Genomic DNA, 25,520 nt, shown 5'->3' with positions numbered 1-25,520 from the left:
TCAGAAAATGTAATAATACATTATATATATTATTTATATTTCAATTTGACATATTAAATATAAAGTTTAAATAAATAATACTAAATTTATTTCAAGAATATTTACCTTTTAAAACATTTTTACACAAATGATTTATTTCATGATAATGAATTAGTCTATCTCCAGGCTAAATCATTTCAAATATAATATAATTTGATAAAATAAGTAAACCTCAACGTTAAAATACTATATATATAGTTTATTAATATCATAAATAATAGTTAATATTTTCTAATTTAACAGGAAAAAGATGTTTTAGAATATAATTGTTGCAGATCATAATTATATATGGAATGAAATATTAAAGAAACTTTAGTGTTTTACTGATTATGTTTTGTAACTTATTATAACTTTTGTTGAACGCTATTTAGTAACAAAATTATTTGTTAGGAATTTTTCTCATGATATTTTAAAACAATATTTAAAATAGTATTTTATAAATTAATGAAATAGTATACTTCTATAGCAAATTTTTACTTTGGTTACACACCACTTCATATCAAATAATTTATTGGATGAAGTTAGAGTAAAGCAAAACATAACTAAAAAATGAAAAACTAAGAAAATATTTAGTTTATTCTCAATTGAAAGTGATTTTAATATATATTCATCATTTGTTTTTGTTATTATTATTTAAAATTATAGGTTTATCTCACTAATAAGAAAACTTTCATTTTTATTCATGTTATTATTTTACATTCCAAGTTGCTGAGCATAACATTCATCATACTCAAGAAGCTCTCTCACACCTAAAACCAGTTCTATGTTTGTAATGTTCTTACCTTTTTGTCTCAGAAAGTATGATATGTACCTCGCTGAATGCTCCATAGGCATGTTCCTTGGTGTGTACTCTAAAGTTTTATCAGTCTGGCATCCACTAAGCTACGTACACTTCTCTTTCTTTCTCACTGCTTGCTTCCTAAACCTTGGCCTTCACTTTCTTACATATTCATTATCTATCCTTCACTTTTGGTGATGCATCTTCACTTTTGGTTAATAAAAATAACCACCTCAAAATAAATTAAAAATCGTGAGAATGAATGTTTCCATTAAAAATCATGATAGTGAATATGTCCATAATCCATATAGATCAAAATAGTGATCGTTACTTCTGTTCGGTGGAAAAATATGGGATAGCTTAGATTTTATGTAAATGTGAGCTTGTAATATTTTTTTAACTCCACCGTAAAAGCATATCTTTTGATACAGTGATGGAAGTTGATAGAACTATTTGGTTCGGCGTCTGTTTGTAAGTTATTACAAACACTATTGTCAAGACATCGGAGAAATCCATATGCATAATAAACCAACTATTTGGTGGCTTAAAAGTTCAAGGAAAAAAAATATTTAGAGGCTCCATATATGAAATGTGATACAATATGAAGCTCGACTTCAAAAGATTGAAGAGAAAGAACGGAGATGACACTCGAAGAGATTAAGCCATTGGAGCCACAAAAACAGAGAGAGACCAATTAAACAAAAATTTATGCGATTGAACTTCGAAACTCCCAACTCAATTCGCAACAAATTCCACATATGATAAGAGTACGTAACTATAAAAAAAAAAGCAAAACACAAAACTAAACAACATTAGTATTGAGACGTTCCAGCCATTAAGGGAAAACAATTCCAAAAGAACCAGCTTAGTCGACTTCTTCAATCTTGGGACCAGCAGCAGGAGGAGCTTCATCATCAGTAGGACCACCTGCTTCACCACCAGTTCCTTGATACATCTTTGCTATGATCGGGTTGCACACACTCTCCAGCTCTTTCATCTTGTCTTCAAACTCGTCTGCTTCAGCCAACTGGTTACCACAAAGCCCTTGGGTTGCTTCCTCAACCCAATCCTCAATCTTCTTCTTGTCTGCAGCAGGAAGCTTCTCACCTATCTTGTCATCACGGAGGGTGTTTCTCATGTTGTAAGCATAGTTCTCAAGAGCATTCTTGGCTTTGACCTTCTTCTTGTGCTCCTCATCCTCAGACTTGTACTTCTCAGCCTCTTGGACCATTTCTCGATCTCGTCTTTCTTACAGCCTCTGGTTTCAGCATACCTGTCGTGCGGGTATATAACAATTCTATTATCTTTGAGACTGATCATCCACTGGCGACACGTTGAAATAGGGACAGATAGATAGAAAGCAGAAACACGCCTGTTTGGAAACAGAGGTGAACTCCTAAACAAAGCTTATTCGAAATTAATTGTTTTTGAGAAAGTTAGTTTAATGTGAAGCGACTGAAACTTTCTCTGAAGCCTTTAAAAATGGTGAAATCCTTCCACAGACACTCACCAGTCACTGTGATATAAGAAACATAAGAAGAAGAACTATGAATTACTAAGATTATGCACGCTATGCGTATCTAACAAAAGCCATCCAATAAAAACCAAAAACAAAACCCATCCAAAACCCTCGCATAGCACTCACCAACATCTAAACCGTCGGCCGCTTCTTGAGAAAACGATGACGACGAATCACTGATATATCCACCGCTTGTGCAGGCGGAAGCTTAATCGACGACTTGAAACCACCGGCATTCTTGGGAGTTAGCTTTGTTAGTTGTAGAAACTCATCGTCGCCACCGCCGAGATGAAGCGATTCAAGCCATGTTGCTTCTGGGAACAGCCTAACCCCACCGGATCAAGATCTGAATGCTCCGGTAAGATCCATCAACATAACAATTCCGAACAACAACACCGGAAACTTAAAATCTCAAAGAAACTCTCGAATTAGAGCGGAATACAGAAACTTTTGGAATCCTGCGAATGATTCTCAAGGGATAGGGCTTGACTGTTTTATAGGTGGAGCTTGGAAGAGAGATAAGACTCATTCAATGGAACTGGTAACGTATGTTAGGAGATGAATCCAGAACGAAACGACTCCAGAGGAATCGTCATAGACGCAACCATCAGTCACGAAGACGATACCTAACAGGCCAACCTTCTAGCATATCAAGCCCAAGTACAAATCTCTTTCGCATTCGAGCCCATCTGAAACCATCGAAAGCTTTAAAAAAGGACAGGTGTCACTCTCTCCTTTACCCAATTGATGACGTGGCATCAACACGAGAGAGTGAACTCTACTTTATATAATTAGACTATCCGCCCACCCTACGGGCGGGATATACTTTACTTGTGATCTAGTTTATTATATAAGATTTTGTGGTTTGTGTTTTAGATTTACATTTGTAAAAGATGTGTATGATAATAATTTTTGTATTTTAGAAAATTTTAGATGTTTGATCAAAAAAAGTTTTAGATGAGAAAATATTATATATGATAAGATATATTTTGCTTGTTTACAAAAGTTGTTTATGTTGTCCAAAAACATTAACTTGATGATACTAAATATTAGTTAAATTTTATCTTCTTAATTTATTTCACAGGAATATTATGCTTAGTAAGGTTAATGTATTATTATTTAATATAGACAAAACAATATCTTACAATCTAACTATAGTACAAATATTATTCTAGATTAAAACTCAGTGTAAAAGATAACCGAGATATTTCAATAGATATTTACTATTTATTTAAATTTTACCATTAATTACTATTTAGTTTTACAATTATTATCTATTTGAAAATATGAATCAGGATTAATGCATCTGTTTAATGGTCTAGGGAATTTAGAATATATATTCGGTCTAACATTATGATCTAAAAACATTATTTTCATATTTCAATTTTCAGTAAAAAACCTTTTAATGTTTTGTATTAATATCACATTCTAATTTGATATAGCATCATTGATGAATTTTTCTTTATTTTTTGTGAACAACAATGAAAAAACGTTAGTTGTCCTGTTGTTGTTTAGTGTGGTATCAGTTTATCTATCTCCTCGTATGGTTTCCTCTCACATTTTCTTACTATTCTTGTGAGGTCCATGATGAGAAAAAAAAAACTGTAATACAAAAATCTTTATTTTGACATGAATTTATTTTTTTATTTTGACAAGTTCCAAATAAGATTCTCTATTTTGTTTAATTAATTTTGGGCTGACGAAGAAAAGAGTAATACAATAATCATACTAAATCCCAATTAATGAAAAAGACATTTCCATGCCTAAACGCTTAGTTAATATAACATATTTTTTTTGGTAAAATATATATAACATTAGAACTTGCTTCACCTGACCTGATCACAACCACCTCATTTTCCTCGAGAGGAGGCCTGCAAATGCATGTGTCGACGTCAAAAACACAGCCGTTGTTGTTTTAGTTGTCCTCGTCAATTACCGCTGCTAAGGTCAGCTTCATTTTTTTTTTTTTTGGTTTTTTAGGTTTCTTCTCTCCGGTAATCACAGTTGTTGTTGTTGTTATCCATTGACTACAATCATATCTCGTGTCTACCAGCTGTCGTGATTTTGTTTTTCTCCGAATTTACGTTTCCAACCACCATTACTTTCTTTTCTTCGACGTTGTTATTCGTTGTATATAGACTATTTCTAGTTAATTAGTAAAGAAAAGAATAAAAAAAAAAAGTCCCTCGAAGATTTTAAAAATCAAAAAATTATTGGTTACACCTTTCCCTTGCCTAAAGATGAGGCCTCTTGTTGTATGTAGAACACAACTTTAGCACTATTGATCACATAAATTTGGATACTGGAAATATGCACACACTTTTGTAACTCATTCACACATATAACATCATGGTAAGAAGATCTACCTATCTGCCAAAACCAATCAATAGAAATTCAAAACCTAAACCAAAGAGCACAGCCAACCAAAAAATCTAATTAAGATTATAGATAAAACGCAGTTGGATTGGATGTTTAGGTGATCTTTGTGATGGGCAAGACAAAGAGAGCAAAGCTCGCTGTTGGTGCAATCTAAGTATTACATATTCCAATCACCCTTGTGAGAGTCTGCATGAAACTTGCAGCGAACAAAGAACTGCTCTTTAAGTAGAGGTTTCAGCTATGGCGGCCATCAATTATCTTCCTCTTCTGGTCCACCAGCTCCCTACACCAAAACCAATACAGATTTAATTATCTGTTTCAGAACATAAACATTTGGTATAGGATTATATATATATATATATATATATATACATACTCCAAGAGAACATTTAAACATATCCACAATTGAACTTCAAAAACTTCACCTTTTATACTTCAATTTCAAAAAGTTATCATTATAGGAATCATATTAAAATCCATTAATGTTTTAGATTCTTGCTCACAATTTATATGGAATTCTGTGGGTTAAAAGTTTAAGATTGGTATATAATAGAAAATCTTATTGTACAAATTAGTAATACCAGATAAAGTGAATTACTTATGGAATCAAACCTGTCGCAAAGATGAAATACTCTTCCCAAAGAGCAATGTTCCGATCCTTCAAGATAAAACCAAACCCCTTTGTTGGGTACACGGAAGAAAGCACTTAGATGTTTAAAAAGAAACAGAGCATGCGAGATAAAGGTATCTTTATATAAGATATATGAGTAGAAGCGTGAGGAAGATATTGTGATTTCCAGAAGAGAAGTACTTACCTATTTATACCGACCTCACAGATCTAGCCGACGCAAACAACGCATTGAAGAACTTGTATTGGACGCTTCAATTGATGGGATTAATCACGTAAAAACCATAACGCGATCCGTTTCATGGACGGTGAAGAAGATAGATAGTCACATCGCCGCATAAGGAAGAGAAGCGGAAAGAAGATATTTTTACAAATCTATATTATAATGAGCCAGTTGAGGCACTCCTGTGCCACCACGTCATCACCTGTGTGGGCCCCACCTTTAATTTTTTTTTCTCTCTCGAGTGGGCTTCGTTGGTTGAACTGTGGGCTTGCTGGGCTTTGAGGAAATTCCTGAGGTGCTGGGTGTGTTCGTCGGGAGTCGCTAGGGTTGCTGTCTTCCTCTAGATCTTTCAATCGAGGGCTCTTCCTCTTTCCCTTTTGTTATTACTCCATCAATTATGAACCGATCTTTTATGTTGTCGCGATTCCTCTTCCTGTAATGTATTCTTTCCGTTCCTATATATCAAGATCGTCTGCGGTGAGGTATCTTTACTCTCTACGACTTTCATCTCATCTCATCTCATCTATTTCTCTTCATTTTCGTTTCGTAACTTCTTCTCGGAAATGGCTTCGTCAGGTGCTCCCGTTGCTAACGCCGCCGCCCGTAACACCGCCATCCCTAACCTCGCCGGCCCGGGGGCCCTACTCTACGTTCGACACTCTCCGCCTTGGTAGATCCGCTCAGACCATTGTTGCTCGCCTCATCCGGTTATGGGATTCTCGGAACATCCACAAGAATGGGGAGTTTATGGGAATAACTATTCTCCTCCTCGATGAACAGGTGTTGATTGTCTGAAACTTATTTTTTAGAAATTTAAAATATTGCTAATCTTATTTGTTTTTAACATATGAACACGTCTCTTCGTCTTTTAAAGTGTTGACTGAGTAAATTATTATCTCTGCTTACAGGACTCGGTGATTCATGGTTTCATCCCCGCTAACCGAGCCAGCCAGTTCCGGTCGTGTTTGAAAGCCGGTTCGATTGTGAGATTGGATGGTTTTGAAGTTGCTCGAATCCCTCACATGTACAAGATCACCGAACATCAGTTCGTGATCCGCTTCATACCGTCAACGCGTATTGTTGAAGTCTTGGCTAACGCTCCTGTGATCAGGTCCGACAAGTTCCTGGTCCGGTGTATTGATCATCTTCAAGTGCTTGCTAACACTAATCTTGAGCTTCCAGGTTTCGTCTCTTTCTCATTGCATATATATATTGCCATCGTTGTAGTATGTTATAAAAAGTTTTCCTCTTGCAGATGTTGTTGGTGAAATACGTTCCGTTCAGGGGTCTGATCTCCAAAACGACACAGCTACTACCCGAATGGTGGTCCGCTTACTTATCGAACCGTGAGTTGTTTCAAATTTTTTGTAGTGGTCTCAAGTTGTGTAGCATGTTTGTATGGAAGTATATGATCCCCAATAACATATTCGTGTTGTTTGCACCACAGGACTGTGACCGTAAACGTTTCTTTGTGGGATGAGGCTGCATCAGCCTTTAGGGGCCGCTTGAGAGATGGAGACAAATCCCAGTCCGTGATGCTGTTGACCTCGGTCAATCCTAAGCTGTTTGGAGGTAAGGACCATGCGCTTTCTTATTCAGTTGGGAGTTTACCTTCATGCAATTTTAGCTAACAAGTGATTTTTGATAATCAGGTAACCTGTATTTAAACTCCACACAAGGAACTAGGTTCTACTTCGACACTACCCTCCCTGAAATAGCAGAGTTTGTCAGCAGGTAACAAGATACTACTGATGCAATAACATGATTTTCCTGTGTTTTAATTGTGCGAGCATATTGTATGCAGAGTTGGAGCTACATCAGCTCAAGTGTATTCCTGCGTTGACACCCTCGAAGGAATCAAAAAGAAGGAGCTTGTCTCGATTAAGGATCTTAACAGCTTCATCTCCAATTCCAATGAGCAGGTTCTTGTCTGACTTTTTCTACACCAATATAGTTTAGTTAGTTTAGAAGTTTCCATTTCCTAAAGTACTACGATTTGGCAGACCCAAGAAGCTGATTTCCTCTGCAAGGCCCGTATTGTTTGTGTCATCCCGGAAAATGGGTGGTCTTTTGTTTCATGCACTGGCTGCCACAAAAAATAGGAGAGACTTGGAACTTCGCTGAACTGTACCAGATGTGTATCTTCAGACGTGACTGGTGTGGTCAGGTGAGTTTATTTAATTTTTAGCATTTTCTAGAATATACCCATGTAGTTACTGACTGATAATTCCATCGTTCAAACAAAGGTTCCGTGTTGAGCTTGCTGTTGATGATGGCAATGACAGCGCAACTTTTGTTGTCTTCTTTACTCACATAAACATTTACATTTATATCATGCTAGGTTATATATGTTATATTCCTCAACCATTGAAGCGTTGTTCTCAATTTGATGCAGGTTTCAGACGGTGGAGAGGAGTATCTGCCCAGCTGTCTTGAGGAGCTAGAAGGGAAGGAATTTGTGTTCCAGATCCGTGTCACACCTTTCAACTTCACTCCCAACTACCGTACATTCACAGTCTCCACCATCACTGATGAAGATAGCACCATTGCGACTCAGCTGAAGGTATTCTAATTCTACATGTCAGTTGATTGACTAATTGTATCCGTTTTTAAAACAGCACGTTCATGTAACTCAGGCACACAGTGAGGGCATTATTCCAAGCGGTTCTGGTGACGTAGGATTAAGCGCTTCGTCCTCGGGTCCGTCTGTTTTGGAAGTCAAGCACGGTGAGAAGTGTTCTTCAGCGGCCCCTCCTGAGAATGCAGACACTCTGAAGAAACGCAAGCGTAGCCGTGAGTAACTCGCAGAATGATCACCTACCGGCCCGTCTCCAGTCTTTTATATGCTTTTTAAAAAAAACTTCTACTATCTATGTTTTCAATCTAAACTTTGGGTTTTTTCCTTTTATCTTCTTCCTATCTACGTATGTCTCTCTATGTTTTATTATCAATGAATCTTCGACGGGCTTAAGTTGATTCCAAATTAGCGAGTCTCTATGTTTTATTATTACTGAGTTGAATCCAAATTTGCGAGTCATGTGTTTATTAGAATAAGTTTAATGCCAGTTTTTTCTTATAAATACCAGTCATCAACCGGAGTATAATGCTTAGAACGAGAACATTGAATAGTTGGGAGGTTGAGCATGACTAAAACATTTGAAACTAATCTATTGGAAGTATGTAGTTATCTAGGCTAATTAAGTAAAAACACCCAATTGGTAACAAAGGTCTACACATGGGATCTAACATAGATTACGACTAATGTTGCTTTACAGATACGTTACATGAAAATATATATTTATTCCTATCATAAACATCCAATATCTATATTCCTTCCAGCAATAAACCAGCCCTCGAATAGCATGGCCAAATTCAGACTCCTTGGGGACAGTCGGATTTATATATTCAATGTAGTGCATTAATAAAATAAAAAATCAAATAATAAAGTGACCGGATTGGAGTTTAAAATCAAACTGCAATCAAGACAAAAGGTAAGCTTGATCAGTTTTTTAGATGCATATCTGTTTGGAATTTTTCAAAAAGACATAATACTTTGAACACTCCATACAGCTAATAGTTTAAAACATAAATTCGGATTAAAAAAAAAACAGGACCGTTTAATACATTGTGGGTAGGCATGTCCAATACGGTAAAACCGAACGGTACAAAACCGAACTGAAATAGAAAATATGTATAGTTTTGGTATGTACCATATAAATCGAATATATATAATTTTATAAAAACCGTATGATTTGGATTTGGTTTGGTTTGGTTTATAACCGATTAAACCGAATAACCCGAACAAAACCGATCAAAAATAGCAACATGTTAATATGTCCATATTTTATATCGTCAAATAAAATTCTATTTGTTATATAAGTTATTCTTTCATTACACTGGTGATATCATATTTTTATTAGTAATACAAAATTCTAATTTAAAACATACTTAAAATACAATTAAAAGACTGTCATGGTTCTTATTTCTTAGTCTTCTTCTTTTAATATTTTTGCTTTCTTTCACCATTGATTTGATGGATCATAACTCGAAAAAAACTTCCCAACTTTTTCCTTATTTATAAACAAACAGTTTCATTTGAAGAACCATTACTTTGATGAACACCAAAACATTAAAGAGTGGAAAAAACTTTTCTTCCATACTTTTCTCTGTTTTTTTTAACAAATTTCGATCATTGAATTTAATTATAGATTTAATTATTTAATCTGAAAGTAAAAGCGTTTTCATTTTATTTTATTTTGGTATAAAAATGAATAAACCGAAAACAGACGGTATATAAACCAAACTAAACCAAAGTTAATATCGATTTAGAATGACAATTATATTTTATAACCGAAATACCGAAAAACCGAAAAACCGAATCGAAACCAAAAAATGACAACATCTGAAGTACCAAGTACACAACGCATTACAACAAACCCAGCAGCCAACATCCCGTGAACCAAACTACATAAACCATACCACAAGTAACCGACCCCGCGCTTGCGCGGGGTATATGACCCTAGTAAATATTAGTTAGCGCAGACTGCAATTGATTGGACCGAATCACAGCCTGAACTTAAGCCCGATAAGGTCGTACGGACACATAACGAAGAAGAAAGGCCCATACGACACACAACTTAAGAAGCTCTGCGTTTTGCTCGAGTGACACGTGTCAGCTCATCAGAGACTCGAATTTGTGACCTGGAATCCTAGGTGGCATCACCAGGAGAGAAACAACTCTACTTTATATAATACACTAGGGATTAACCCGGGCTACGCCCGGGATTTTTATTATTTTTCTAATTTAAGTTGTTAAATTATTTATATTTAAGGTATGATATATATTTATATAAATGTTAAGATGCATGTCATAATTAAAATTTATTTTTAAATTTTAACACGTTAAATTAACATATTTTTTACTATTTAAATATCTTTTTTGTAATTTTGTTGGCTATCTAGTTATCATATTTAGCAAAACTATCCGTTTAGTGTTGAAATAAATGTTTTAGATATTTAATTAAACTGTAGAGTATTTTCGGATCGACCACATGCTCAACAATCGATCCATCCGTAAAAAGATGGTCGATCTCCTTGGCGAGGTAAGTACAATTTTAGCAAAAATATCTTTGATTTTCAAATATTAAGTATATAACTATTCTTTTGAATATTGTTTTTTTGAATTGTATTTTTTGATTAAATTATTGTATTATAATGTTTATGTAAATATTTTTTGATGTTTGAATTTGTGTTGTTCGTATACTTAACCTAGATGATATTGATGTTTAACAAGTTATTGTTTTCTGGATATAGAAAATAATGATATATCAAAACATATCTAATACTTGTTAAATGATAGTATAATGTAAATTACTTCCATTATTTGAAAATAACCATTTGTTGTTTTTATTTTTGTTTTTAATCAGAAATTATTTTTTATTTAAAAACATCATTCATATATAATATAATAGTTTAAGTTTGGAAGATTAATCTATATATATAAATTTATGTATAGTTTAAAAAAAAAATTTAAGATATTATATATTGAGTAACTGAATAAAAGCTGAATTTCTTATCTTGAAAATCAAATATTTATAGTTTTGTCTTCATGTTATACTCACCAATCCATAATTGATATTTATAACTCAGTATGTTTTTTAAAAAACTTAGTTTTAAGTAATAAATAAATTTAATAAATTAAATTCATCCCCTATAATGTGCTGTAAACTATATTTAAAAACTCTCTAAAATTATATTTTAAGCATAATATTACTATTATTTAATTTAAGTTATTTTAAGCATAATATATGCTAAACCATCTTAAATTATATTTACAATAGGACCATCCTAAACCGGTTAATAAACCAAAAACAATATTAAACCAACATGAACCAATACCTGATTCGGCGAGGAATGAAGTGTTTCGGGATAAACGCTTGAATGGTTATTAACTGTAATGGTTTGATCATGAAAGAGTTAGTATGAATATTAACAATAAAATAATGGATTAGATTAATTTAAATTTGTAAGAATATCTTTGAGTCTAAAAAAAGCAATTCAATTCTCATGAATAAGTTTGGCTTTTGGAAGTTGCGGGTTTTCCAACAATGAATCCACCTAACAAAAAGTTTGTTGTTATAAAAAATCTCCTTCAAGGTCATTAAAGGTTTTTGGGACGGCAAGATTTGATGGTGGGACCATTTTTTTGCTCGAGTGCTATGAAGTTTTTTTTATAGTGTGAGGTTGATGTTGATAGAATAATGAGTTTTATAGAGACTTTCTTGATGTAAAACTATATTTTTTTTGTTTAATGTGGTATTTTCATTTTTACATAATTTAATACCATTTTAAGATAGATGTCCATTTTATTTAATGTACTCTTTCTATTTTTTTTGAAAACTGTGCATTTACTTATTATTGTATATATAATTCATATATTTATATATTTATAATATTTACTTATTATTTATTTTTCTATATATTTTATATTTCTCTTTCTTATATTTTATATTTTGTTAATATCTATATTTTATATTTTAAGATATATGTTTAAATTTTAATGTATTTTTCCATTTTTAATGTAAAACGGCAATGTAATAGAAGAACTGGACAAATTGTCAAATAGTTATATTTATGTTTTTTTCTTTTTTTATAAAATGGTAATGTTACATTATGGAGATAAACCGTTTTTTTTTTGTGAAAAATGGTAATCTTACATATTTTTAATGTTGTTTTTCCATTTTTTATGTTGTATGTTTACATATTATTTTTAAAAATGTAAAATAGTAATCTTACATATGTTTAATGTAGTATTTCCATTTTTTATGTTGTATGTTTACATATACAGCACAAATAGTCAAATAGTTATATTTATGTTTTTTTTTTCTTTTTTTTTTATAAAGTGGTAATGTTACATTATGAAGATAAACCGTTTTTTAGTGAACAATGGTAATCTTACATATGTTTAATGTAAATTTTCCATTTTTTTATGTTGTATGTTTACATATTATTGTTATTTTTAAATGTAAAATAGTAATCTTACATATGTTTAATGTTGTATTTCCATTTTTATGTTGTATGTTTTACATATATTTATTATTTTCGAAATTATATATAATGTTTTTGTTTTTTTTATAAAACGGTAATGTTACATTTTGGAGATAAGCCGTCTTTTTTTTTAAGTGAAAAATAGTAATCTTACATATGTTTTATGTAGTTTTTCCATTTTTTATGATGTATGTTTACATATTTTTTACAATTTTCGAAAATAAGTAATATTAAAATGTAAAACTATATTTTATGCCACGTGTCATCTTTCGGGAGAAAATTTTTCCGCTGATGTGGACGCCCTATGGAGCCTCGAAAGTTCCCTTTTATTAGTAGACACTAGGGATTGACCCGGGCTACGCCCGGAATTTTTATTTTTTTTTCTAATTTAAGTTGTTAAATTATTTATATTTAGGTTATGATATATATTTATATAAATGTTAAGATGCATGTCATAATTAAAATTTATTTTTAAATTTTAACACGTTAAAGTAACATATTTTGTACTGTTTAAATATTTTTTGTAATTTTGTTGGCTATCTAGTTATCATATTTAGCAAAACTATTTGTTGAGTATTTGAATAAATGTTTTAGATATTTAATTAAACTGCAGAGTATTTTCGGTTCGACCACATGCTCAACAATCTATCGATCCGTAAAAAGATGGACGATCTCCTTGGCCAGGTAAGTAAAATTTTAGCAAAAATATCTTTGATTTTCAAATATTAAGTATATAACTATTCTTTTGAATATTGTTTTTTTTTAATTGTATTTTTGATTAAATTATTGTATTATAATGTTTATGTAAATATTTTTTGTGATGTTTGAATTTGTGTTGTTCGTATACTTAACCTAGATGATATTGATGTTTAACAATTTATTGTTTTCTGGAAATAGAAAATAATGATATATCAAAAAGTATCTAATACTTGTTAAATGATAGTATAATGTAAATTACATCCATTATTTGAAAATAACCATTTGTTGTTTTTTTTTTTTTAAATCAGAAATTATTTTTATTTAAAAACATTATTCATATATAATATATTAGTTTAAGTTTGGAAGATTAATTTATATATATAAATTATGTATATTTAAAAAAAAATTAAGATATTATATATTGAGTAACTGAATAAAAGCTGAATTTCTTATCTTGAAAATCAAATATTTATATTTTTGTCTTCATGTTGTACTCATATTTATAACTCAGTATATTTTTAAAAAACTTAGTTTTAAGTAATAAACGAATTTAATAAATTAAATTCATCACCTATAATGTTCTGTAAACTATATTTGAAAACTCTCTAAAATTATATTTTAAGCATAATATTACTATTTATTTAATATAAGTTATTTTAAGCATAATATATGCTAAACCAACTTAAATTATATTTACAATAGGACCATCCTAAACTGGTTAATAAACCAAAAACAATACTAAACCAACATGAACCAATACCTAATTTGGCGATGAAGGAAGTGTTTCGGGATAAACGTTTGAATGATTATTAACTGTAATGGTTTGATCATGAAAGAGTTAGTACGAATATTAAATTTGTAAGAATACCTTTGAGTCTATGAAAAGCAATTCAATTCCCATGAATAAGTTTGGTTTTTGAAAGTTGCGGGTTTCCCAACAATGAATCCACCTAACAAAAAGTTCGTTGTTATAAAAAATCTCTTTCAAGGTCATTAAAGGTTTTTGGGACGGCAAGAGTTGATGGTGGAACCATTTTTTTGCTCGAGTGCTTTGAAGTTTTTCTTGATAGTGTGAGGTTGATGTTGATGGAATAATGAGTTTTATAGGGACTTTCTTGATGTAAAACTATACATTTTTATTTTTTTTTTGTTAAATGTGGTATTTCCATTTTTATATAATTTACTACCATTTTAAGATAGATGTACATTTTAAGATCGATGTTTAAATCTTAATGTACTTTTTCCATTTTTTAAAATGTTTATTTCCACTTCTTATATTTTTTATTTACGTAATATCTATATTTTATATTTTAAAATAGATATTTAAATCTTAATGTACTTTTTCCATTTTTTTTTTAAATTGTGTATTTACTTTTATCATATATTTTATATTTTAAGATAGATGTTTAATGCTTAATGAACTTTTTCCATTTTTTTTTAAAAATGTGTATTTACTTATTATTATATATATAATTCATATATTATATATTTATATTATTTACTTATTATTTATTTTCCTGTATATGTATTTCCATTTCTTGTACTTTTTATTTACTTAATATCTCTATTTTATATTTTAATATAGATGTTTAAATCTTAATGTACATTTTCTCTTTTTTTTTTAAATTGTATATTTCCATTTGTTATACTTTCTATTTACGTAATATCTATATTTTAAATTTTAAGATATATTTTTAAATCTTAATGTAATTTTCCATTTTTTAAATTGGGTATTTTCTTATAATATATATTTACTTATTATTTATTTTTCTTTATATTGTGTATTTCTATTTCTTATACTTTCTATTTACTAATAATTTTATAATTTAAGGTAGATTTACATTTTAAGATAGATGTTTAAATACTAATGTACTTTTTCCAATTTTTAAATTGTGTATTTCTTTTCTTATACTTTCTATTTGCGTAATATCTATATTTTATATTTTAAGATAGATATTAAATCTTAATATACTTTTTCCATTGTTTTTAAGTTGTGTATTTCTTTTTCTTATACTTTTTATTTACTTAATATCTATATTTTACATTTTAAGATAGATGTTTAATATTTAATGTACTCTTTCCATTTTTTAAAAATTGTGCATGTACTTATTATTGTATATATAATTCGTATATTTATATATTTATAATATTTACTTATTATTTATTTTTATATATATTGAGTATTTCTCTTTCTTATACTTTATATTTAGTTAATATCTATATTTTATATTTTAAGATAGATGTTTAAATCTTAATGTATTTTTACATTATTAATGTAAAACGACAATATTTAATAGAAGAACTTGGACAAATAGTCAAATAGTTATATTTATGTTTTTTTTATTTTTTTATAAAATGGTAATGTTACATTATGGAGATAAGCCGTTTTTTTTAGTGAAAAATGGAAATCTTACATATATTTAATGTAGTTTTTCCATTTTTTTATGTTGTATGTTTACATATTATTGTTATTCTTAAATATAAAATGGTAATCTTACATATGTTTAATGTAGTATTTCCATTTTTTTTATGTTGTATGTTTACATATTATTTATTATTTTCGAAATTATATATAATGTTTTTTTTGCAAAATAGTAATTTTACATTATGGAGATAAACCGTCTTTGTTTTAGTGAAAAATGGTAATCTTACATATGTTTAATGTAGTTTTTCTATTTTTATGTTGTATGTTTACATATTATTTTTTTTAAATTAAAAATGTAAAATGGTAATCTTACATATGTTTAATGTAGTATTTCCATTTTTTATGTTGTATGTTTACATATATTTATTATTTTCGAAATTATATATAATGTTTTTTTGTTTTTTTATATAAAATGGTAATGTTACATTATGGAGATAAGCTGTCTTTTTTTCAAATGAAAAATGGTAATCTTACATATGTTTAATGTAGTTTTTCTATTTTTTATGCTGTATGTTTACATATTATTTATAATTTGCGAAAATTAGTAATATTAAAGTGTAAAACTATATTTTATGCCACGTGTCATCTTTTGGGAGAAGTTTTTTTTGCTGATGTGGACGCTCTATGGAGCCTCCAAAGGTCCCTTTTATTAGTAAGTACTCTTTCCATTTTTTAAAAATTGTGCATGTACTTATTATTGTATATATAATTCGTATATTTATATATTTATAATATTTACTTATTATTTATTTTTATATATATTGAGTATTTCTCTTTCTTATACTTTATATTTAGTTAATATCTATATTTTATATTTTAAGATAGATGTTTAAATCTTAATGTATTTTTACATTATTAATGTAAAACGACAATGTTTAATAGAAGAACTTGGACAAATAGTCAAATAGTTATATTTATGTTTTTTTTCTTTTTTTATAAAATGGTAATGTTACATTATGGAGATAAGCCGCTTTTTTTTAGTGAAAAATGGAAATCTTACATATATTTAATGTAGTTTTTCCATTTTTTTATGTTGTATGTTTACATATTATTGTTATTCTTAAATATAAAATGGTAGTCTTAAATATGTTTAATGTAGTATTTCCATTTTTTTTATGTTGTATGTTTACATATTATTTATTATTTTCGAAATTATATATAATGTTTTTTTTGCAAAATAGTAATTTTACATTATGGAGATAAATCGTCTTTTTTTAGTGAAAAATGGCAATCTTACATATGTTTAATGTAGGTTTTCTATTTTTATGTTGTATGTTTACATATTATTTTTTTTTAAATTAAAAATGTAAAATGGTAATCTTACATATGTTTAATGTAGTATTTCCATTTTTTATGTTGTATGTTTACATATATTTATTATTTTCGAAATTATATATAATGTTTTTTTGTTTTTTATATAAAATGGTAATGTTACATTATGGAGATAAGCCGTCTTTTTTTCAAGTGAAAAATGGTAATCTTACATATGTTTAATGTAGTTTTTCTATTTTTTATGTTGTATGTTTACATATTATTTATAATTTGCGAAAATTAGTAATATTAAAGTGTAAAACTATATTTTATGCCACGTGTCATTTTTTGGGAGAAGTTTTTTTTGCTGATGTGGACGCTCTATGGAGCCTCCAAAGGTCCTTTTTATTAGTAAGGACTAGGGGTTAGCCCGCCCTACGGACGGGTGAATTTGCATTAAAATTATTTTATATTAAAATATGTTTTAATTTGATAAAACATTTGAAATTTACTTAAATTGAATATAACAAATATAATTTGTTTTCTAAATAGATTATATATATTTATTTTGTTAAAAATTGACTTTTGTTTAAAAATTTTAAGTGTTTGAATTTTTATTTGTTATCAACTATATTTTATGAGTTTTAACTATTTTATTTTCAGTATTCGTTTCAGTTATTTTAATGAAATTACTTTCTCTTGTGTTGTATTTGCATGAGTTTATATATTTTTTTTTTCATCTTGCATGAAATTATATGTGTAGTATTTATTAATTTTTTTTAATTATATGTTAGAGTTTTATGCTTGATTATGGTACATGTTAATGTATTTTATGATCCATGATTATGAGTGTGTCTCTAACAATGTTTTTATTCAAAAGATTCCTTAATCAAATACTGAAATTCACCCAACACTATCATGTGTTTCTTTCTTCTTTATCGTTGGCTACTCCATCGCTTTATGGTGTCTATTGACATCTTTTTCTTATGCTTTCGTAGTTTATTGTTGCTGCCTTTGTCTCCATTGTAAATACCACATAATTTTTTTTCTTTTCGTGTAACACCACAGACTGTTGTTATGTTTAAAATATCAAATACTAAAATCACATTTTTTTTTGCTAATCTAGCATGTTTTATCTTCTCGAGTTTTTCGGTTAAGTTTTAATCGAAAAATGTATTCTTTTCATTTGTCAACAGAAAAGAAAAGGTATTGTAGAACACTTTTATTATGTTTCACTTAAATAACGAAAATATTTTTTTGCTCTTGTGGTATCAATATTTTTTTTCATAGTAAATATTTATTAACATTTTAGTGATTTATTCTAACCTTGTAAATCAAGTTTGAGAAAAATAATTATATAGATGAAACCAAAAACCCAAAGCAAAAAGAAATACTCAAACAACTAAGGCCATATTATTATCTTTTATTTCATTGCATGTAAAAAAAAATGCTTTGGTAGCTTTTTACATGTGTGCTTCTGTTTCTAATAATTCATTTGTTTTACAGCAATCTCCGGCAACATGAACTTTATCGTTGGGCTCTGTTTAAGAAATTTAACTATTCGTAAACTCGAAATTGGGTGGCCGCCAGAGTGTGTATGAAACAGAGTAGTTAAGAAAATATCTTAAATGTGGTGTCCGTAAAATCAGTGGTCTTTTGGTCGTCTTGTCTTTATCGGGCCTTTTTTATGAAGCAATCTTCGATGGATTAAGCACGCTGCTGTACCTAGGTTTTGATTACTTCAACAAACATGAGTTGATGAGCAAGCTTTAAGAGAACCTTTATTTATAAGAAATTGGATCACATCTGTTTCTTTGTGAGAACTATAATTTGTGGGACCTCTGCAGCATGGACACTAATCAGCTTCGTCATTTCACCGTCGAATGTGACAAACACGGTAGCATTCTTCGACATTGGTAGCATTCTTGGCACGTGTCTCCAAGAATGGGATCTCATGTTCATCTGCAAAAGTATGTGTTGGTTGAACAAACATTACAGTAAATCATACAAAACTGCCAAAAGACCTTAACTGTGAAGAACTTCTGAAGCATATTTTACCTTGGTTGTTTCAGTGTATACAACTTTCTGTGAAGTGAGATCACAATTGTTCCCGACCAGTAGCTTGTTCACATTGTCACTGGTGTAGCGGCCGATTTGGTTTAGCCATTGCTTGGCATTGTTGAAGCTTTCTTGGTCTGTTAATAAGTCCCCTGACAATAATTGAGAAAAAAAATACATTAAGGTTTAGAGTCTCGTTGATGGATGCCAGATAACATGGAGTTGGTAACGCTAGTGTTATAATGAGCATAATACAATGATTCCACGAGATCCTCTGTAGTAACGGGTTAAGTAAAGAGGACCAATTCATAAACAAATAGAGCCTGACGAATATATGTATGAATGCAACAAAAAGTAGGAAACACAAAATAGCATACCACCAACTATCTTAGGATTCACGCTCGTGGCAATTATAACTTTTGGCTCTTTCCCATAGCTGTCAAATTTGGTATGAAATGAAACGCAAGAGCCATTGAATCAAGCATATACTAACACAAACGTTTTCACCACTGCAAAGAAATGATGATATAAAATCAAATGAATGCGAAGAGAATCTATTATAACAAATGTCGATTATAAAATCGAAAATACCTTTAAAGACGCAGAGTTAGCATCACAGGATGTGCCCCTGGTATACGGTCGGTGATTGTGATTCTGATTGCATTCAACTCACCAAGTATGTCTGATAAAGAACTTATGGGATTACGGTAACACATGATATCACAAAACCATTAAAACTACTCAGACTGAAGATACATATGAGGGAGTTGCTAGAGAGTGACCTGTCGGATCTCGTAGCGGTGTGACGGTTCATCGCAGGCAACAAACACATTTATAGTTAAAGCTTGAGCCGGTTACTGTAGAATGCAAAGAGGTCGATTGAATGCTTCCGCAAAAACTTGGAGTTAAGCACTTATTAATGGAAGATTGAGACGTTACAGAGATCTGGGAACGGGGCCTTAGGTTCTGAAAATTTCTTTGGCTAGTCTACGAAGAACGCAAGTGTGAAGAGGAAGAGCCTAATGTTATAGTGGGCTTGTCATAATGTTTTTAAAAACCCATTCCCAAACTGTAATAAACCGGAATAAATGCACAGAAATCAATTCAGATGCCGACTGGTTTAATTAAGTTACACGTGTCCAAAAATTCCCATTCTTTCCAGATGATGTGGAGGGCTGTGTGTAGAGCACAACTCTACTTTATTTATAAAGATATCTATCGCATAGTAAAACACATAGATCTGTTTTCTAAACCAATTAGATAAACAAAATGTGTATCTTATTTAAACAAAAACATGAAGTGTGTCGCACTTCTCAGTTTTGCTTGAGACATACCAAGACTTGCAACTGAAAACACTGAACCAAGTCCGCCGGATGACACAATGATTACATTACCTTGAGAAAAGCTGGTGAAGATCCTAATTATTTCATCTCTCATCATTCCAATTCCAGAATCACTATGCATAACCAAATATTCAAATCAGATCAGCTTCTTTTGAAACAAACTTATGTTATATAAACTATTGCATTGGACATTTTGCTTGAAAAAATGTGGTTAGCTTATGAATGTTGACCAAATATTGGTAATGGTATTTATAAAATTCGCCACTTCTCTAACCATATTAACATTAAAATGGAAACTAAAACCCATAATAGAATTATCTCAGAAAATGTGTAACTCAAAATCAACAAACACATGATTTTCATCATAGACTCTATATATATACAACCTCTATATTATACTCCTAATTAGAGGATAATATCTAGCTCAGTGAAAATAATCAAACTACTTATTTTAGTATCAAAAACACTTGAAAAATATAATTCAAAATATCCTAATTACATTCTTAATTAAGAGGCAAACGTGATAGTTGTGTTGTGTGTGTTGTCTTATGTATGTTGTCATACGCTTAACTGAACCGAACCTTTTTTTTTTGTTTAGTTCGGTTTAATTGTGACTTAACCGAACTATCCGAAACCGAAATTACCCGAGCCGGATAAACTGAATCCAAGGCGACAAAAAAGAAACACGACACCACTGCTTCTGTGTCTCTTTCTCTAACCAAAGTGAAACACGAAGAAGAGAAGAAGCAGACGCAAAAATGGCGACTCTTTCATCATCCTCTCTATTATCTTCTTCTCCTTCTCCTCTATGCAAATCGAGATTCTCTCCATCGAGAACTGACTTCATCTCTTTCTCCCCTCGGAAAGCTCTCTCCTCATCCACCTCGCCGGCGATTCTCTCTCTCTCCGTAAAACACAATCGCCAGAGAAACTCTTTCAAAGGTCCCTCTTTTAATCCTTCTTTCCGATTAAAAACATGCGATTGATCGAAAAGCTCTCTCCTTTTTGGTTTGTGGGTTCAGTGAAATCAGTAGCTAGCCCGACGGAGACGGCGTCGGAGTTCGATGAGATGGTCTCCGGGACGAAGAGAAAGTATTATATGTTAGGAGGGAAAGGAGGAGTGGGGAAAACTAGCTGCGCAGCTTCTTTGGCTGTGAGGTTTGCTAACAATGGTCACCCAACTCTTGTTGTCTCCACTGATCCAGCTCATTCGTTAAGTGACTCCTTTGCTCAGGTAAATGAAGAAAGTCTATAGAAAAGAGAGGAGACTTTGAACTTTGTTTGTTTGATTGAAAGGTATATGATTGTGTTGTTTTTTGTAGGACTTGACTGGAGGAATGCTTGTGCCTGTTGAAGGACCTGAATCTCCTTTGTTTGCTCTTGAAGTATGTGGGAGTGTTTAATGTTTGTTTTTCTAGTTTATGTTTTTTTTTTGGGGCATCTTTTTCACTCAAAAATTGAGTTTTAATTTTTTATAGCAATGCAACAGATAAACCCTGAGAAGGCTAGAGAAGAGTTTCGCAGTGCCTCTCAGGCGAATGGAGGGACTGGGGTTAAAGATTTTATGGATGGTATGGGACTTGGGATGCTTGTTGAACAGGTATGTTGTTGTAGTAGCATCTTTTGTACTTTTACTGGTGGATTTTGTTATTACTACCTGTGATTTAAATGGCTCTTGTAATTTTTGTACTGACTCTTTTGTTTTTTGGTTGATGAAGTTGGGGGAACTTAAACTTGGTGAGTTGCTTGACACACCGCCTCCTGGATTGGATGAAGCCATTGCCATTTCTAAAGTAATCTATCTCATCCTTCTTTGATTTTGTTGCTTTCTGTATTCTTGTTTCTTGCTTATAGTCAAAAGGTTGTTCACAGGTCATTCAGTTTTTGGAATCACCTGAATATAACATGTTCACCAGGATCGTGTTTGACACTGCACCAACGGTGAGCAAGCTCTACTGAAAACTTCCCTCTCTTTTTATTAGCAAACTTACTGTTCAAGACAAATCTCATTTGTTACTTACAGGGTCACACACTAAGGCTACTCTCCTTACCAGACTTCCTTGACGCGTCCATAGGTAAAATCTTGAAGGTGGGGGAGATGTCAGATTAAATCTTTTCTTCTACCGAAGTGCGTATCAGTTTCTGAGACTTTGTTACTTCTGCATCTACAGCTTAGGCAGAAAATAACCTCAGCTACTTCAGCGATCAAATCAGTATTTGGGAAAGAAGATAACAAGCCTGATGCTGTAAGTCTTTATAATACTAGTCTTCATCTTTGTGAGTACACACCGGTTCATTCCTTTAAAAAAAAAAATCTGTGGATGTGAAAAGGCTGACAAATTGGAACGGCTAAGAGAGAGGATGGTTAAAGTTAGAGAGCTTTTTCGTGACACAGAGTCAACAGAGTTCGTCATTGTCACCATCCCCACGGTAATTTATACTCATGCATCTCCTCAGAGATCCTCCTATCTTGAACCATGCGTTAAGTCTTTAGTCTAGAGTTAGTAGCATCTCACGGTTTATTAATGTTTGTTTGACATCTCGTAGGTAATGGCTATCAGCGAGTCTTCTAGATTAAGTGCTTCGTTGAAGAAAGAAAGTGTCCCCGTCAAAAGACTTGTTGTTAATCAGATTCTCCCACCATCCTCCTCTGACTGCAAATTTTGTTCCATAAAAAGAAAGGTATATATATGCACAAACTTCTCGTTAACTCTAAACCAAAGATTGGTAACCACAATGAATCAGAGAGAGAGAGTTTTGGTGTGGTGAAATGCATATTCTAAACTTGAGAAAACGAACTTGCAGGACCAAATGCGAGCTCTTGATATGATCAGGGAGGATTCAGAACTCTCAGGTTTGACATTAATGCAGGCTCCGCTTGTAGACATGGAGATCAGAGGCGTTCCTGCTCTGCGCTTCTTGGGAGATATCATTTGGAAATGAGAAGAAGAAGAAGCAAAGTTCAGTTGTATTGAGATAGTAGTGTTGTTTACTACAACTTACATTACATAGTTTTGGAATAAATATTGCAATTCTTGGGGACCAAAAGCTTCAAGATATTTACAATAGTTATGCTTAGAAGAAAATATTTATAGAACAATGTTTATGACACTCTAATTAGCCATAAAAATGAACTTGGAAACAAGTGGGGGGGATAAACATCTAAAAACGGTTGATTCAAAAACAAGGAAAAGAGACGTTGCATTGCATTGTTAACTTCTGTGTTTGTCTTATGTGAAAATTAGTAAAAAAAAAGAAGTTTGACAGCTCTGTTTTAACCTCAGAGAATGGAATCATTGACGTCTTGCATATGCATTAATGTAACTTGTGTAAAAAGTTGGAAATAAAGCGAGAGAGAGAGAGACGAGTTTCCCTCATTTCTCTATTTTGTCGCATTCAAAAAGACACCGAAGGTTGAGCTGTAGGCAGTAAAAAGAGACGACACTGGACAGCTCTATCGTACCGGGTTTCTTACCACGGTAAGCAATTATTTTAACAGTGGTTAAAATGTTTAAAAAGGTAACATTAAGCAAGCGATGACCAGTCAAAGAGCCCCCCTCCTATATCAAACAACAAAATCATAATCCATTTTCAGAGAGAGTAAATACAGAGAAAGAAGAAGAAGAAGAGAGAGAGATGGCAGCATGCATTGACTTGTCGAGGATTCCCCACATCCCTGGTCTGTCTCACTCTTTCTTTCTTTCTCCTAATCTCTTCGTCTCCTTTATTACATTTGTTCTACAAATGAAACGTCGCATCTTTTTGATCCTCGGGGAAAGTAAAGTTTCAATCTTTACTCTCTTCTTTGGCTCTACTGAACACGAAACTTGTTAACAAAGTTTCCTACTTTACTGAGAGCTTTAAAAATCTCTTGTTTGTTTTTTTGACTCTCAGGGAGGTTGCACGCGACCAACAACCCTTACCAGAGGTACGGTCCAAAGGGTTTCATGGAAACCAAGATCCTCCCCAACGACGACCTCTACGTCCGCGTCGACCTCCCCGGCGTTCCTGACGACGCCATCCGCCACAGAGTCGACGCCGTGAGACAAAAGGTTGTCTTTTTCTCCGGCGAGGAAGTTCTCGGCGACGGAGACAACGCCCACGACGTTCGCGAGTACTCTGGAACCGCCGGTCTGGGCTGCGACTGCTGCGAGATCACCGGCGTCGATGCCAAGATGAAAGATGGAGTCTTGAGGATGATTCTCACTAGGGTCAAAGTCAAAGACCATCATGACAACAACAACAACAAGTGTACTCACTTTCTCCCTCCTAACGCAGGTTCGAATCTCCTTCAATACCACACCTTTTAATTTGCCTCCATTAGTGTAATACTATTACTATTCTGAGAATGATCGAATGAAAAAGTAATCTTCATTCATTTTTGGTTACAGATTCAGTTACAAGGTTTGACTTTTATAGAACAAAGTAAACCGAATCAACGGTTCTAAACCGGAAATGAATTAACAACATAACCAATCTAAACCGTTAATGCTTCTTTATATACTACTCTTCGTTTTGATAGGCAAATCTGGGAGATACGATGTGAACTCACTTGTCATGGTTGAAGTGGAGGAACATCCCTATGTGGTGAAAGGTCGCAAGGACACGTTGGCTACCAACCGAACATCTGATGGATGTTTTCGCTTCTCGGTGGACATGCCTGGTGTCTGCAGCGACGACGTCTTCGTGATTCCCAACCAGAACGAGATCAAGTTCTACGGTGAGAACAAGGAGGTGTATGAGCATGACGAGAGTTGCCGTATCTTCCTTGGAGCCATCAGCAATCGTCAGTGTTGCTCCTTTGGGATTCCGCTTCTGAGCCACGACATCGCTTGGGATGCAGAGTTTGGTGTTCTCAAAGTCCGTGTCTCACCACCTCCTCGCAACAACCACAATTGAGTTGATTATCACTCTTATCTACTACGTTTTCATTTCACTGTTTTAGTATTTTGGGAGACATTATTAAGTTGAACTACTTAAGCAGTGTTTTAAGTTGAGACAATTGTTATGTGTGTGTCCTCCTCCTGCTTTTGTGTTTGTTAATGGAATCTTGTGACCAGTCATGTTCATTGCTTTCACAATCTCTATTTTTCTTTTGTCCCTTAAGCTGACCCAACAGATTAAATTTGAA

At 32.0% G+C, this 25,520-nt stretch overlaps 4 protein-coding genes and 1 long non-coding RNA gene across 10 annotated transcripts; 3 read left to right on the top strand and 2 right to left on the bottom strand.

Moving 5' to 3' along the window:
• Nucleotides 1–1,505: 1,505 nt before the first annotated feature.
• On the bottom strand, nt 1,506–3,087 carry LOC103847667 (probable mediator of RNA polymerase II transcription subunit 37e). Of its 3 annotated transcripts, none has more exons than XM_009124762.3 (2): nt 2,463–3,087; nt 1,506–2,114 (listed from the first exon to the last, which is right to left on the bottom strand). In XM_009124762.3, the coding sequence occupies exon 2, from the start codon at nt 2,046–2,048 to the stop codon at nt 1,683–1,685; it is 366 nt and encodes a 121-aa protein (XP_009123010.2). In that variant the 5' UTR covers nt 2,049–2,114; nt 2,463–3,087; the 3' UTR covers nt 1,506–1,682. The 3 variants fall into 3 exon arrangements, with proteins under 3 accessions (XP_009123010.2, XP_009123001.2, XP_009123007.2); XM_009124753.3 differs by having other exon boundaries at nt 1,506–2,333; nt 2,463–3,084; XM_009124759.3 differs by having other exon boundaries at nt 1,506–2,090; nt 2,463–3,069.
• A 2,731-nt stretch (nt 3,088–5,818) lies between these two features.
• Nucleotides 5,819–8,601, top strand: LOC103847643. 3 transcript variants are annotated; one of them, XM_009124743.3, is made up of 10 exons: nt 5,819–6,048; nt 6,143–6,346; nt 6,475–6,748; nt 6,822–6,912; nt 7,014–7,138; nt 7,219–7,300; nt 7,371–7,488; nt 7,570–7,733; nt 7,962–8,129; nt 8,203–8,601. In XM_009124743.3, exons 2-8 carry the CDS (start codon nt 6,314–6,316, stop codon nt 7,666–7,668), a joined length of 822 nt encoding a protein of 273 aa, XP_009122991.1. In that variant the 5' UTR covers nt 5,819–6,048; nt 6,143–6,313; the 3' UTR covers nt 7,669–7,733; nt 7,962–8,129; nt 8,203–8,601. The 3 variants fall into 3 exon arrangements, with proteins under 3 accessions (XP_009122991.1, XP_009122985.1, XP_009122979.1); XM_009124737.3 differs by having other exon boundaries at nt 5,841–6,043; nt 7,813–8,129; XM_009124731.3 differs by having other exon boundaries at nt 5,842–6,043.
• An 8,598-nt stretch (nt 8,602–17,199) lies between these two features.
• Nucleotides 17,200–20,846, bottom strand: LOC103847632. 2 transcript variants are annotated; one of them, XR_628814.3, is made up of 5 exons: nt 19,829–20,846; nt 19,638–19,728; nt 19,424–19,555; nt 19,047–19,198; nt 17,200–18,950 (listed from the first exon to the last, which is right to left on the bottom strand). It is a non-coding gene; the product is annotated as an uncharacterized LOC103847632 (long non-coding RNA). The 2 variants fall into 2 exon arrangements; XR_628813.3 differs by having other exon boundaries at nt 19,638–20,846.
• Nucleotides 20,847–21,053: 207 nt separating this feature from the next.
• LOC103847629 (ATPase ARSA1) lies at nt 21,054–23,531 on the top strand. The gene is made up of 11 exons (XM_009124712.3): nt 21,054–21,331; nt 21,412–21,623; nt 21,712–21,774; nt 21,879–21,989; nt 22,108–22,182; nt 22,262–22,330; nt 22,413–22,478; nt 22,561–22,635; nt 22,721–22,819; nt 22,937–23,071; nt 23,195–23,531. Exons 1-11 carry the CDS (start codon nt 21,148–21,150, stop codon nt 23,330–23,332), a joined length of 1,227 nt encoding a protein of 408 aa, XP_009122960.1. The 5' UTR covers nt 21,054–21,147; the 3' UTR covers nt 23,333–23,531.
• A 382-nt stretch (nt 23,532–23,913) lies between these two features.
• On the top strand, nt 23,914–25,473 carry LOC103847617. The gene is made up of 3 exons (XM_009124702.3): nt 23,914–24,068; nt 24,284–24,667; nt 24,912–25,473. Exons 1-3 carry the CDS (start codon nt 24,026–24,028, stop codon nt 25,286–25,288), a joined length of 804 nt encoding a protein of 267 aa, XP_009122950.1. The 5' UTR covers nt 23,914–24,025; the 3' UTR covers nt 25,289–25,473.
• The last annotated feature ends 47 nt before the right edge of the window (nt 25,474–25,520 follow it).

The sequence above is a fragment of the Brassica rapa genome, chromosome A01 (assembly GCF_000309985.2).
Source record: "Brassica rapa cultivar Chiifu-401-42 chromosome A01, CAAS_Brap_v3.01, whole genome shotgun sequence".
Classification (NCBI taxonomy): domain Eukaryota; kingdom Viridiplantae; phylum Streptophyta; class Magnoliopsida; order Brassicales; family Brassicaceae; genus Brassica; species Brassica rapa.
This window is presented reverse-complemented; position numbering and strand designations above follow the sequence as displayed.

Bases quoted from the DNA above. Each gene is read 5' to 3' on its own strand.
- LOC103847667 (XM_009124762.3), bottom strand. From the start codon at position 2,048: ATGGTCCAAGAGGCTGAGAAGTACAAGTCTGAGGATGAGGAGCACAAG.
- LOC103847617 (XM_009124702.3), top strand. From the start codon at position 24,026: ATGGCAGCATGCATTGACTTGTCGAGGATTCCCCACATCCCTG. The intron at 24,069-24,283 runs GTCTGTCTCACT...TTTGACTCTCAG, and splicing joins GAGGATTCCCCACATCCCTG to GGAGGTTGCACGCGACCAAC. The intron at 24,668-24,911 runs GTTCGAATCTCC...TCGTTTTGATAG, and splicing joins CTTTCTCCCTCCTAACGCAG to GCAAATCTGGGAGATACGAT.
- LOC103847629 (XM_009124712.3), top strand. From the start codon at position 21,148: ATGGCGACTCTTTCATCATCCTCTCTATTATCTTCTTCTCCTTCTCCT. The intron at 21,332-21,411 runs GTCCCTCTTTTA...TTGTGGGTTCAG, and splicing joins CCAGAGAAACTCTTTCAAAG to TGAAATCAGTAGCTAGCCCG. The intron at 22,636-22,720 runs GTAAGTCTTTAT...GGATGTGAAAAG, and splicing joins AAGATAACAAGCCTGATGCT to GCTGACAAATTGGAACGGCT.
- LOC103847643 (XM_009124737.3), top strand. From the start codon at position 6,005: ATGTATTCTTTCCGTTCCTATATATCAAGATCGTCTGCG. The intron at 7,139-7,218 runs GTAAGGACCATG...TTTGATAATCAG, and splicing joins CAATCCTAAGCTGTTTGGAG to GTAACCTGTATTTAAACTCC. The intron at 7,489-7,569 runs GTTCTTGTCTGA...ACGATTTGGCAG, and splicing joins TCTCCAATTCCAATGAGCAG to ACCCAAGAAGCTGATTTCCT.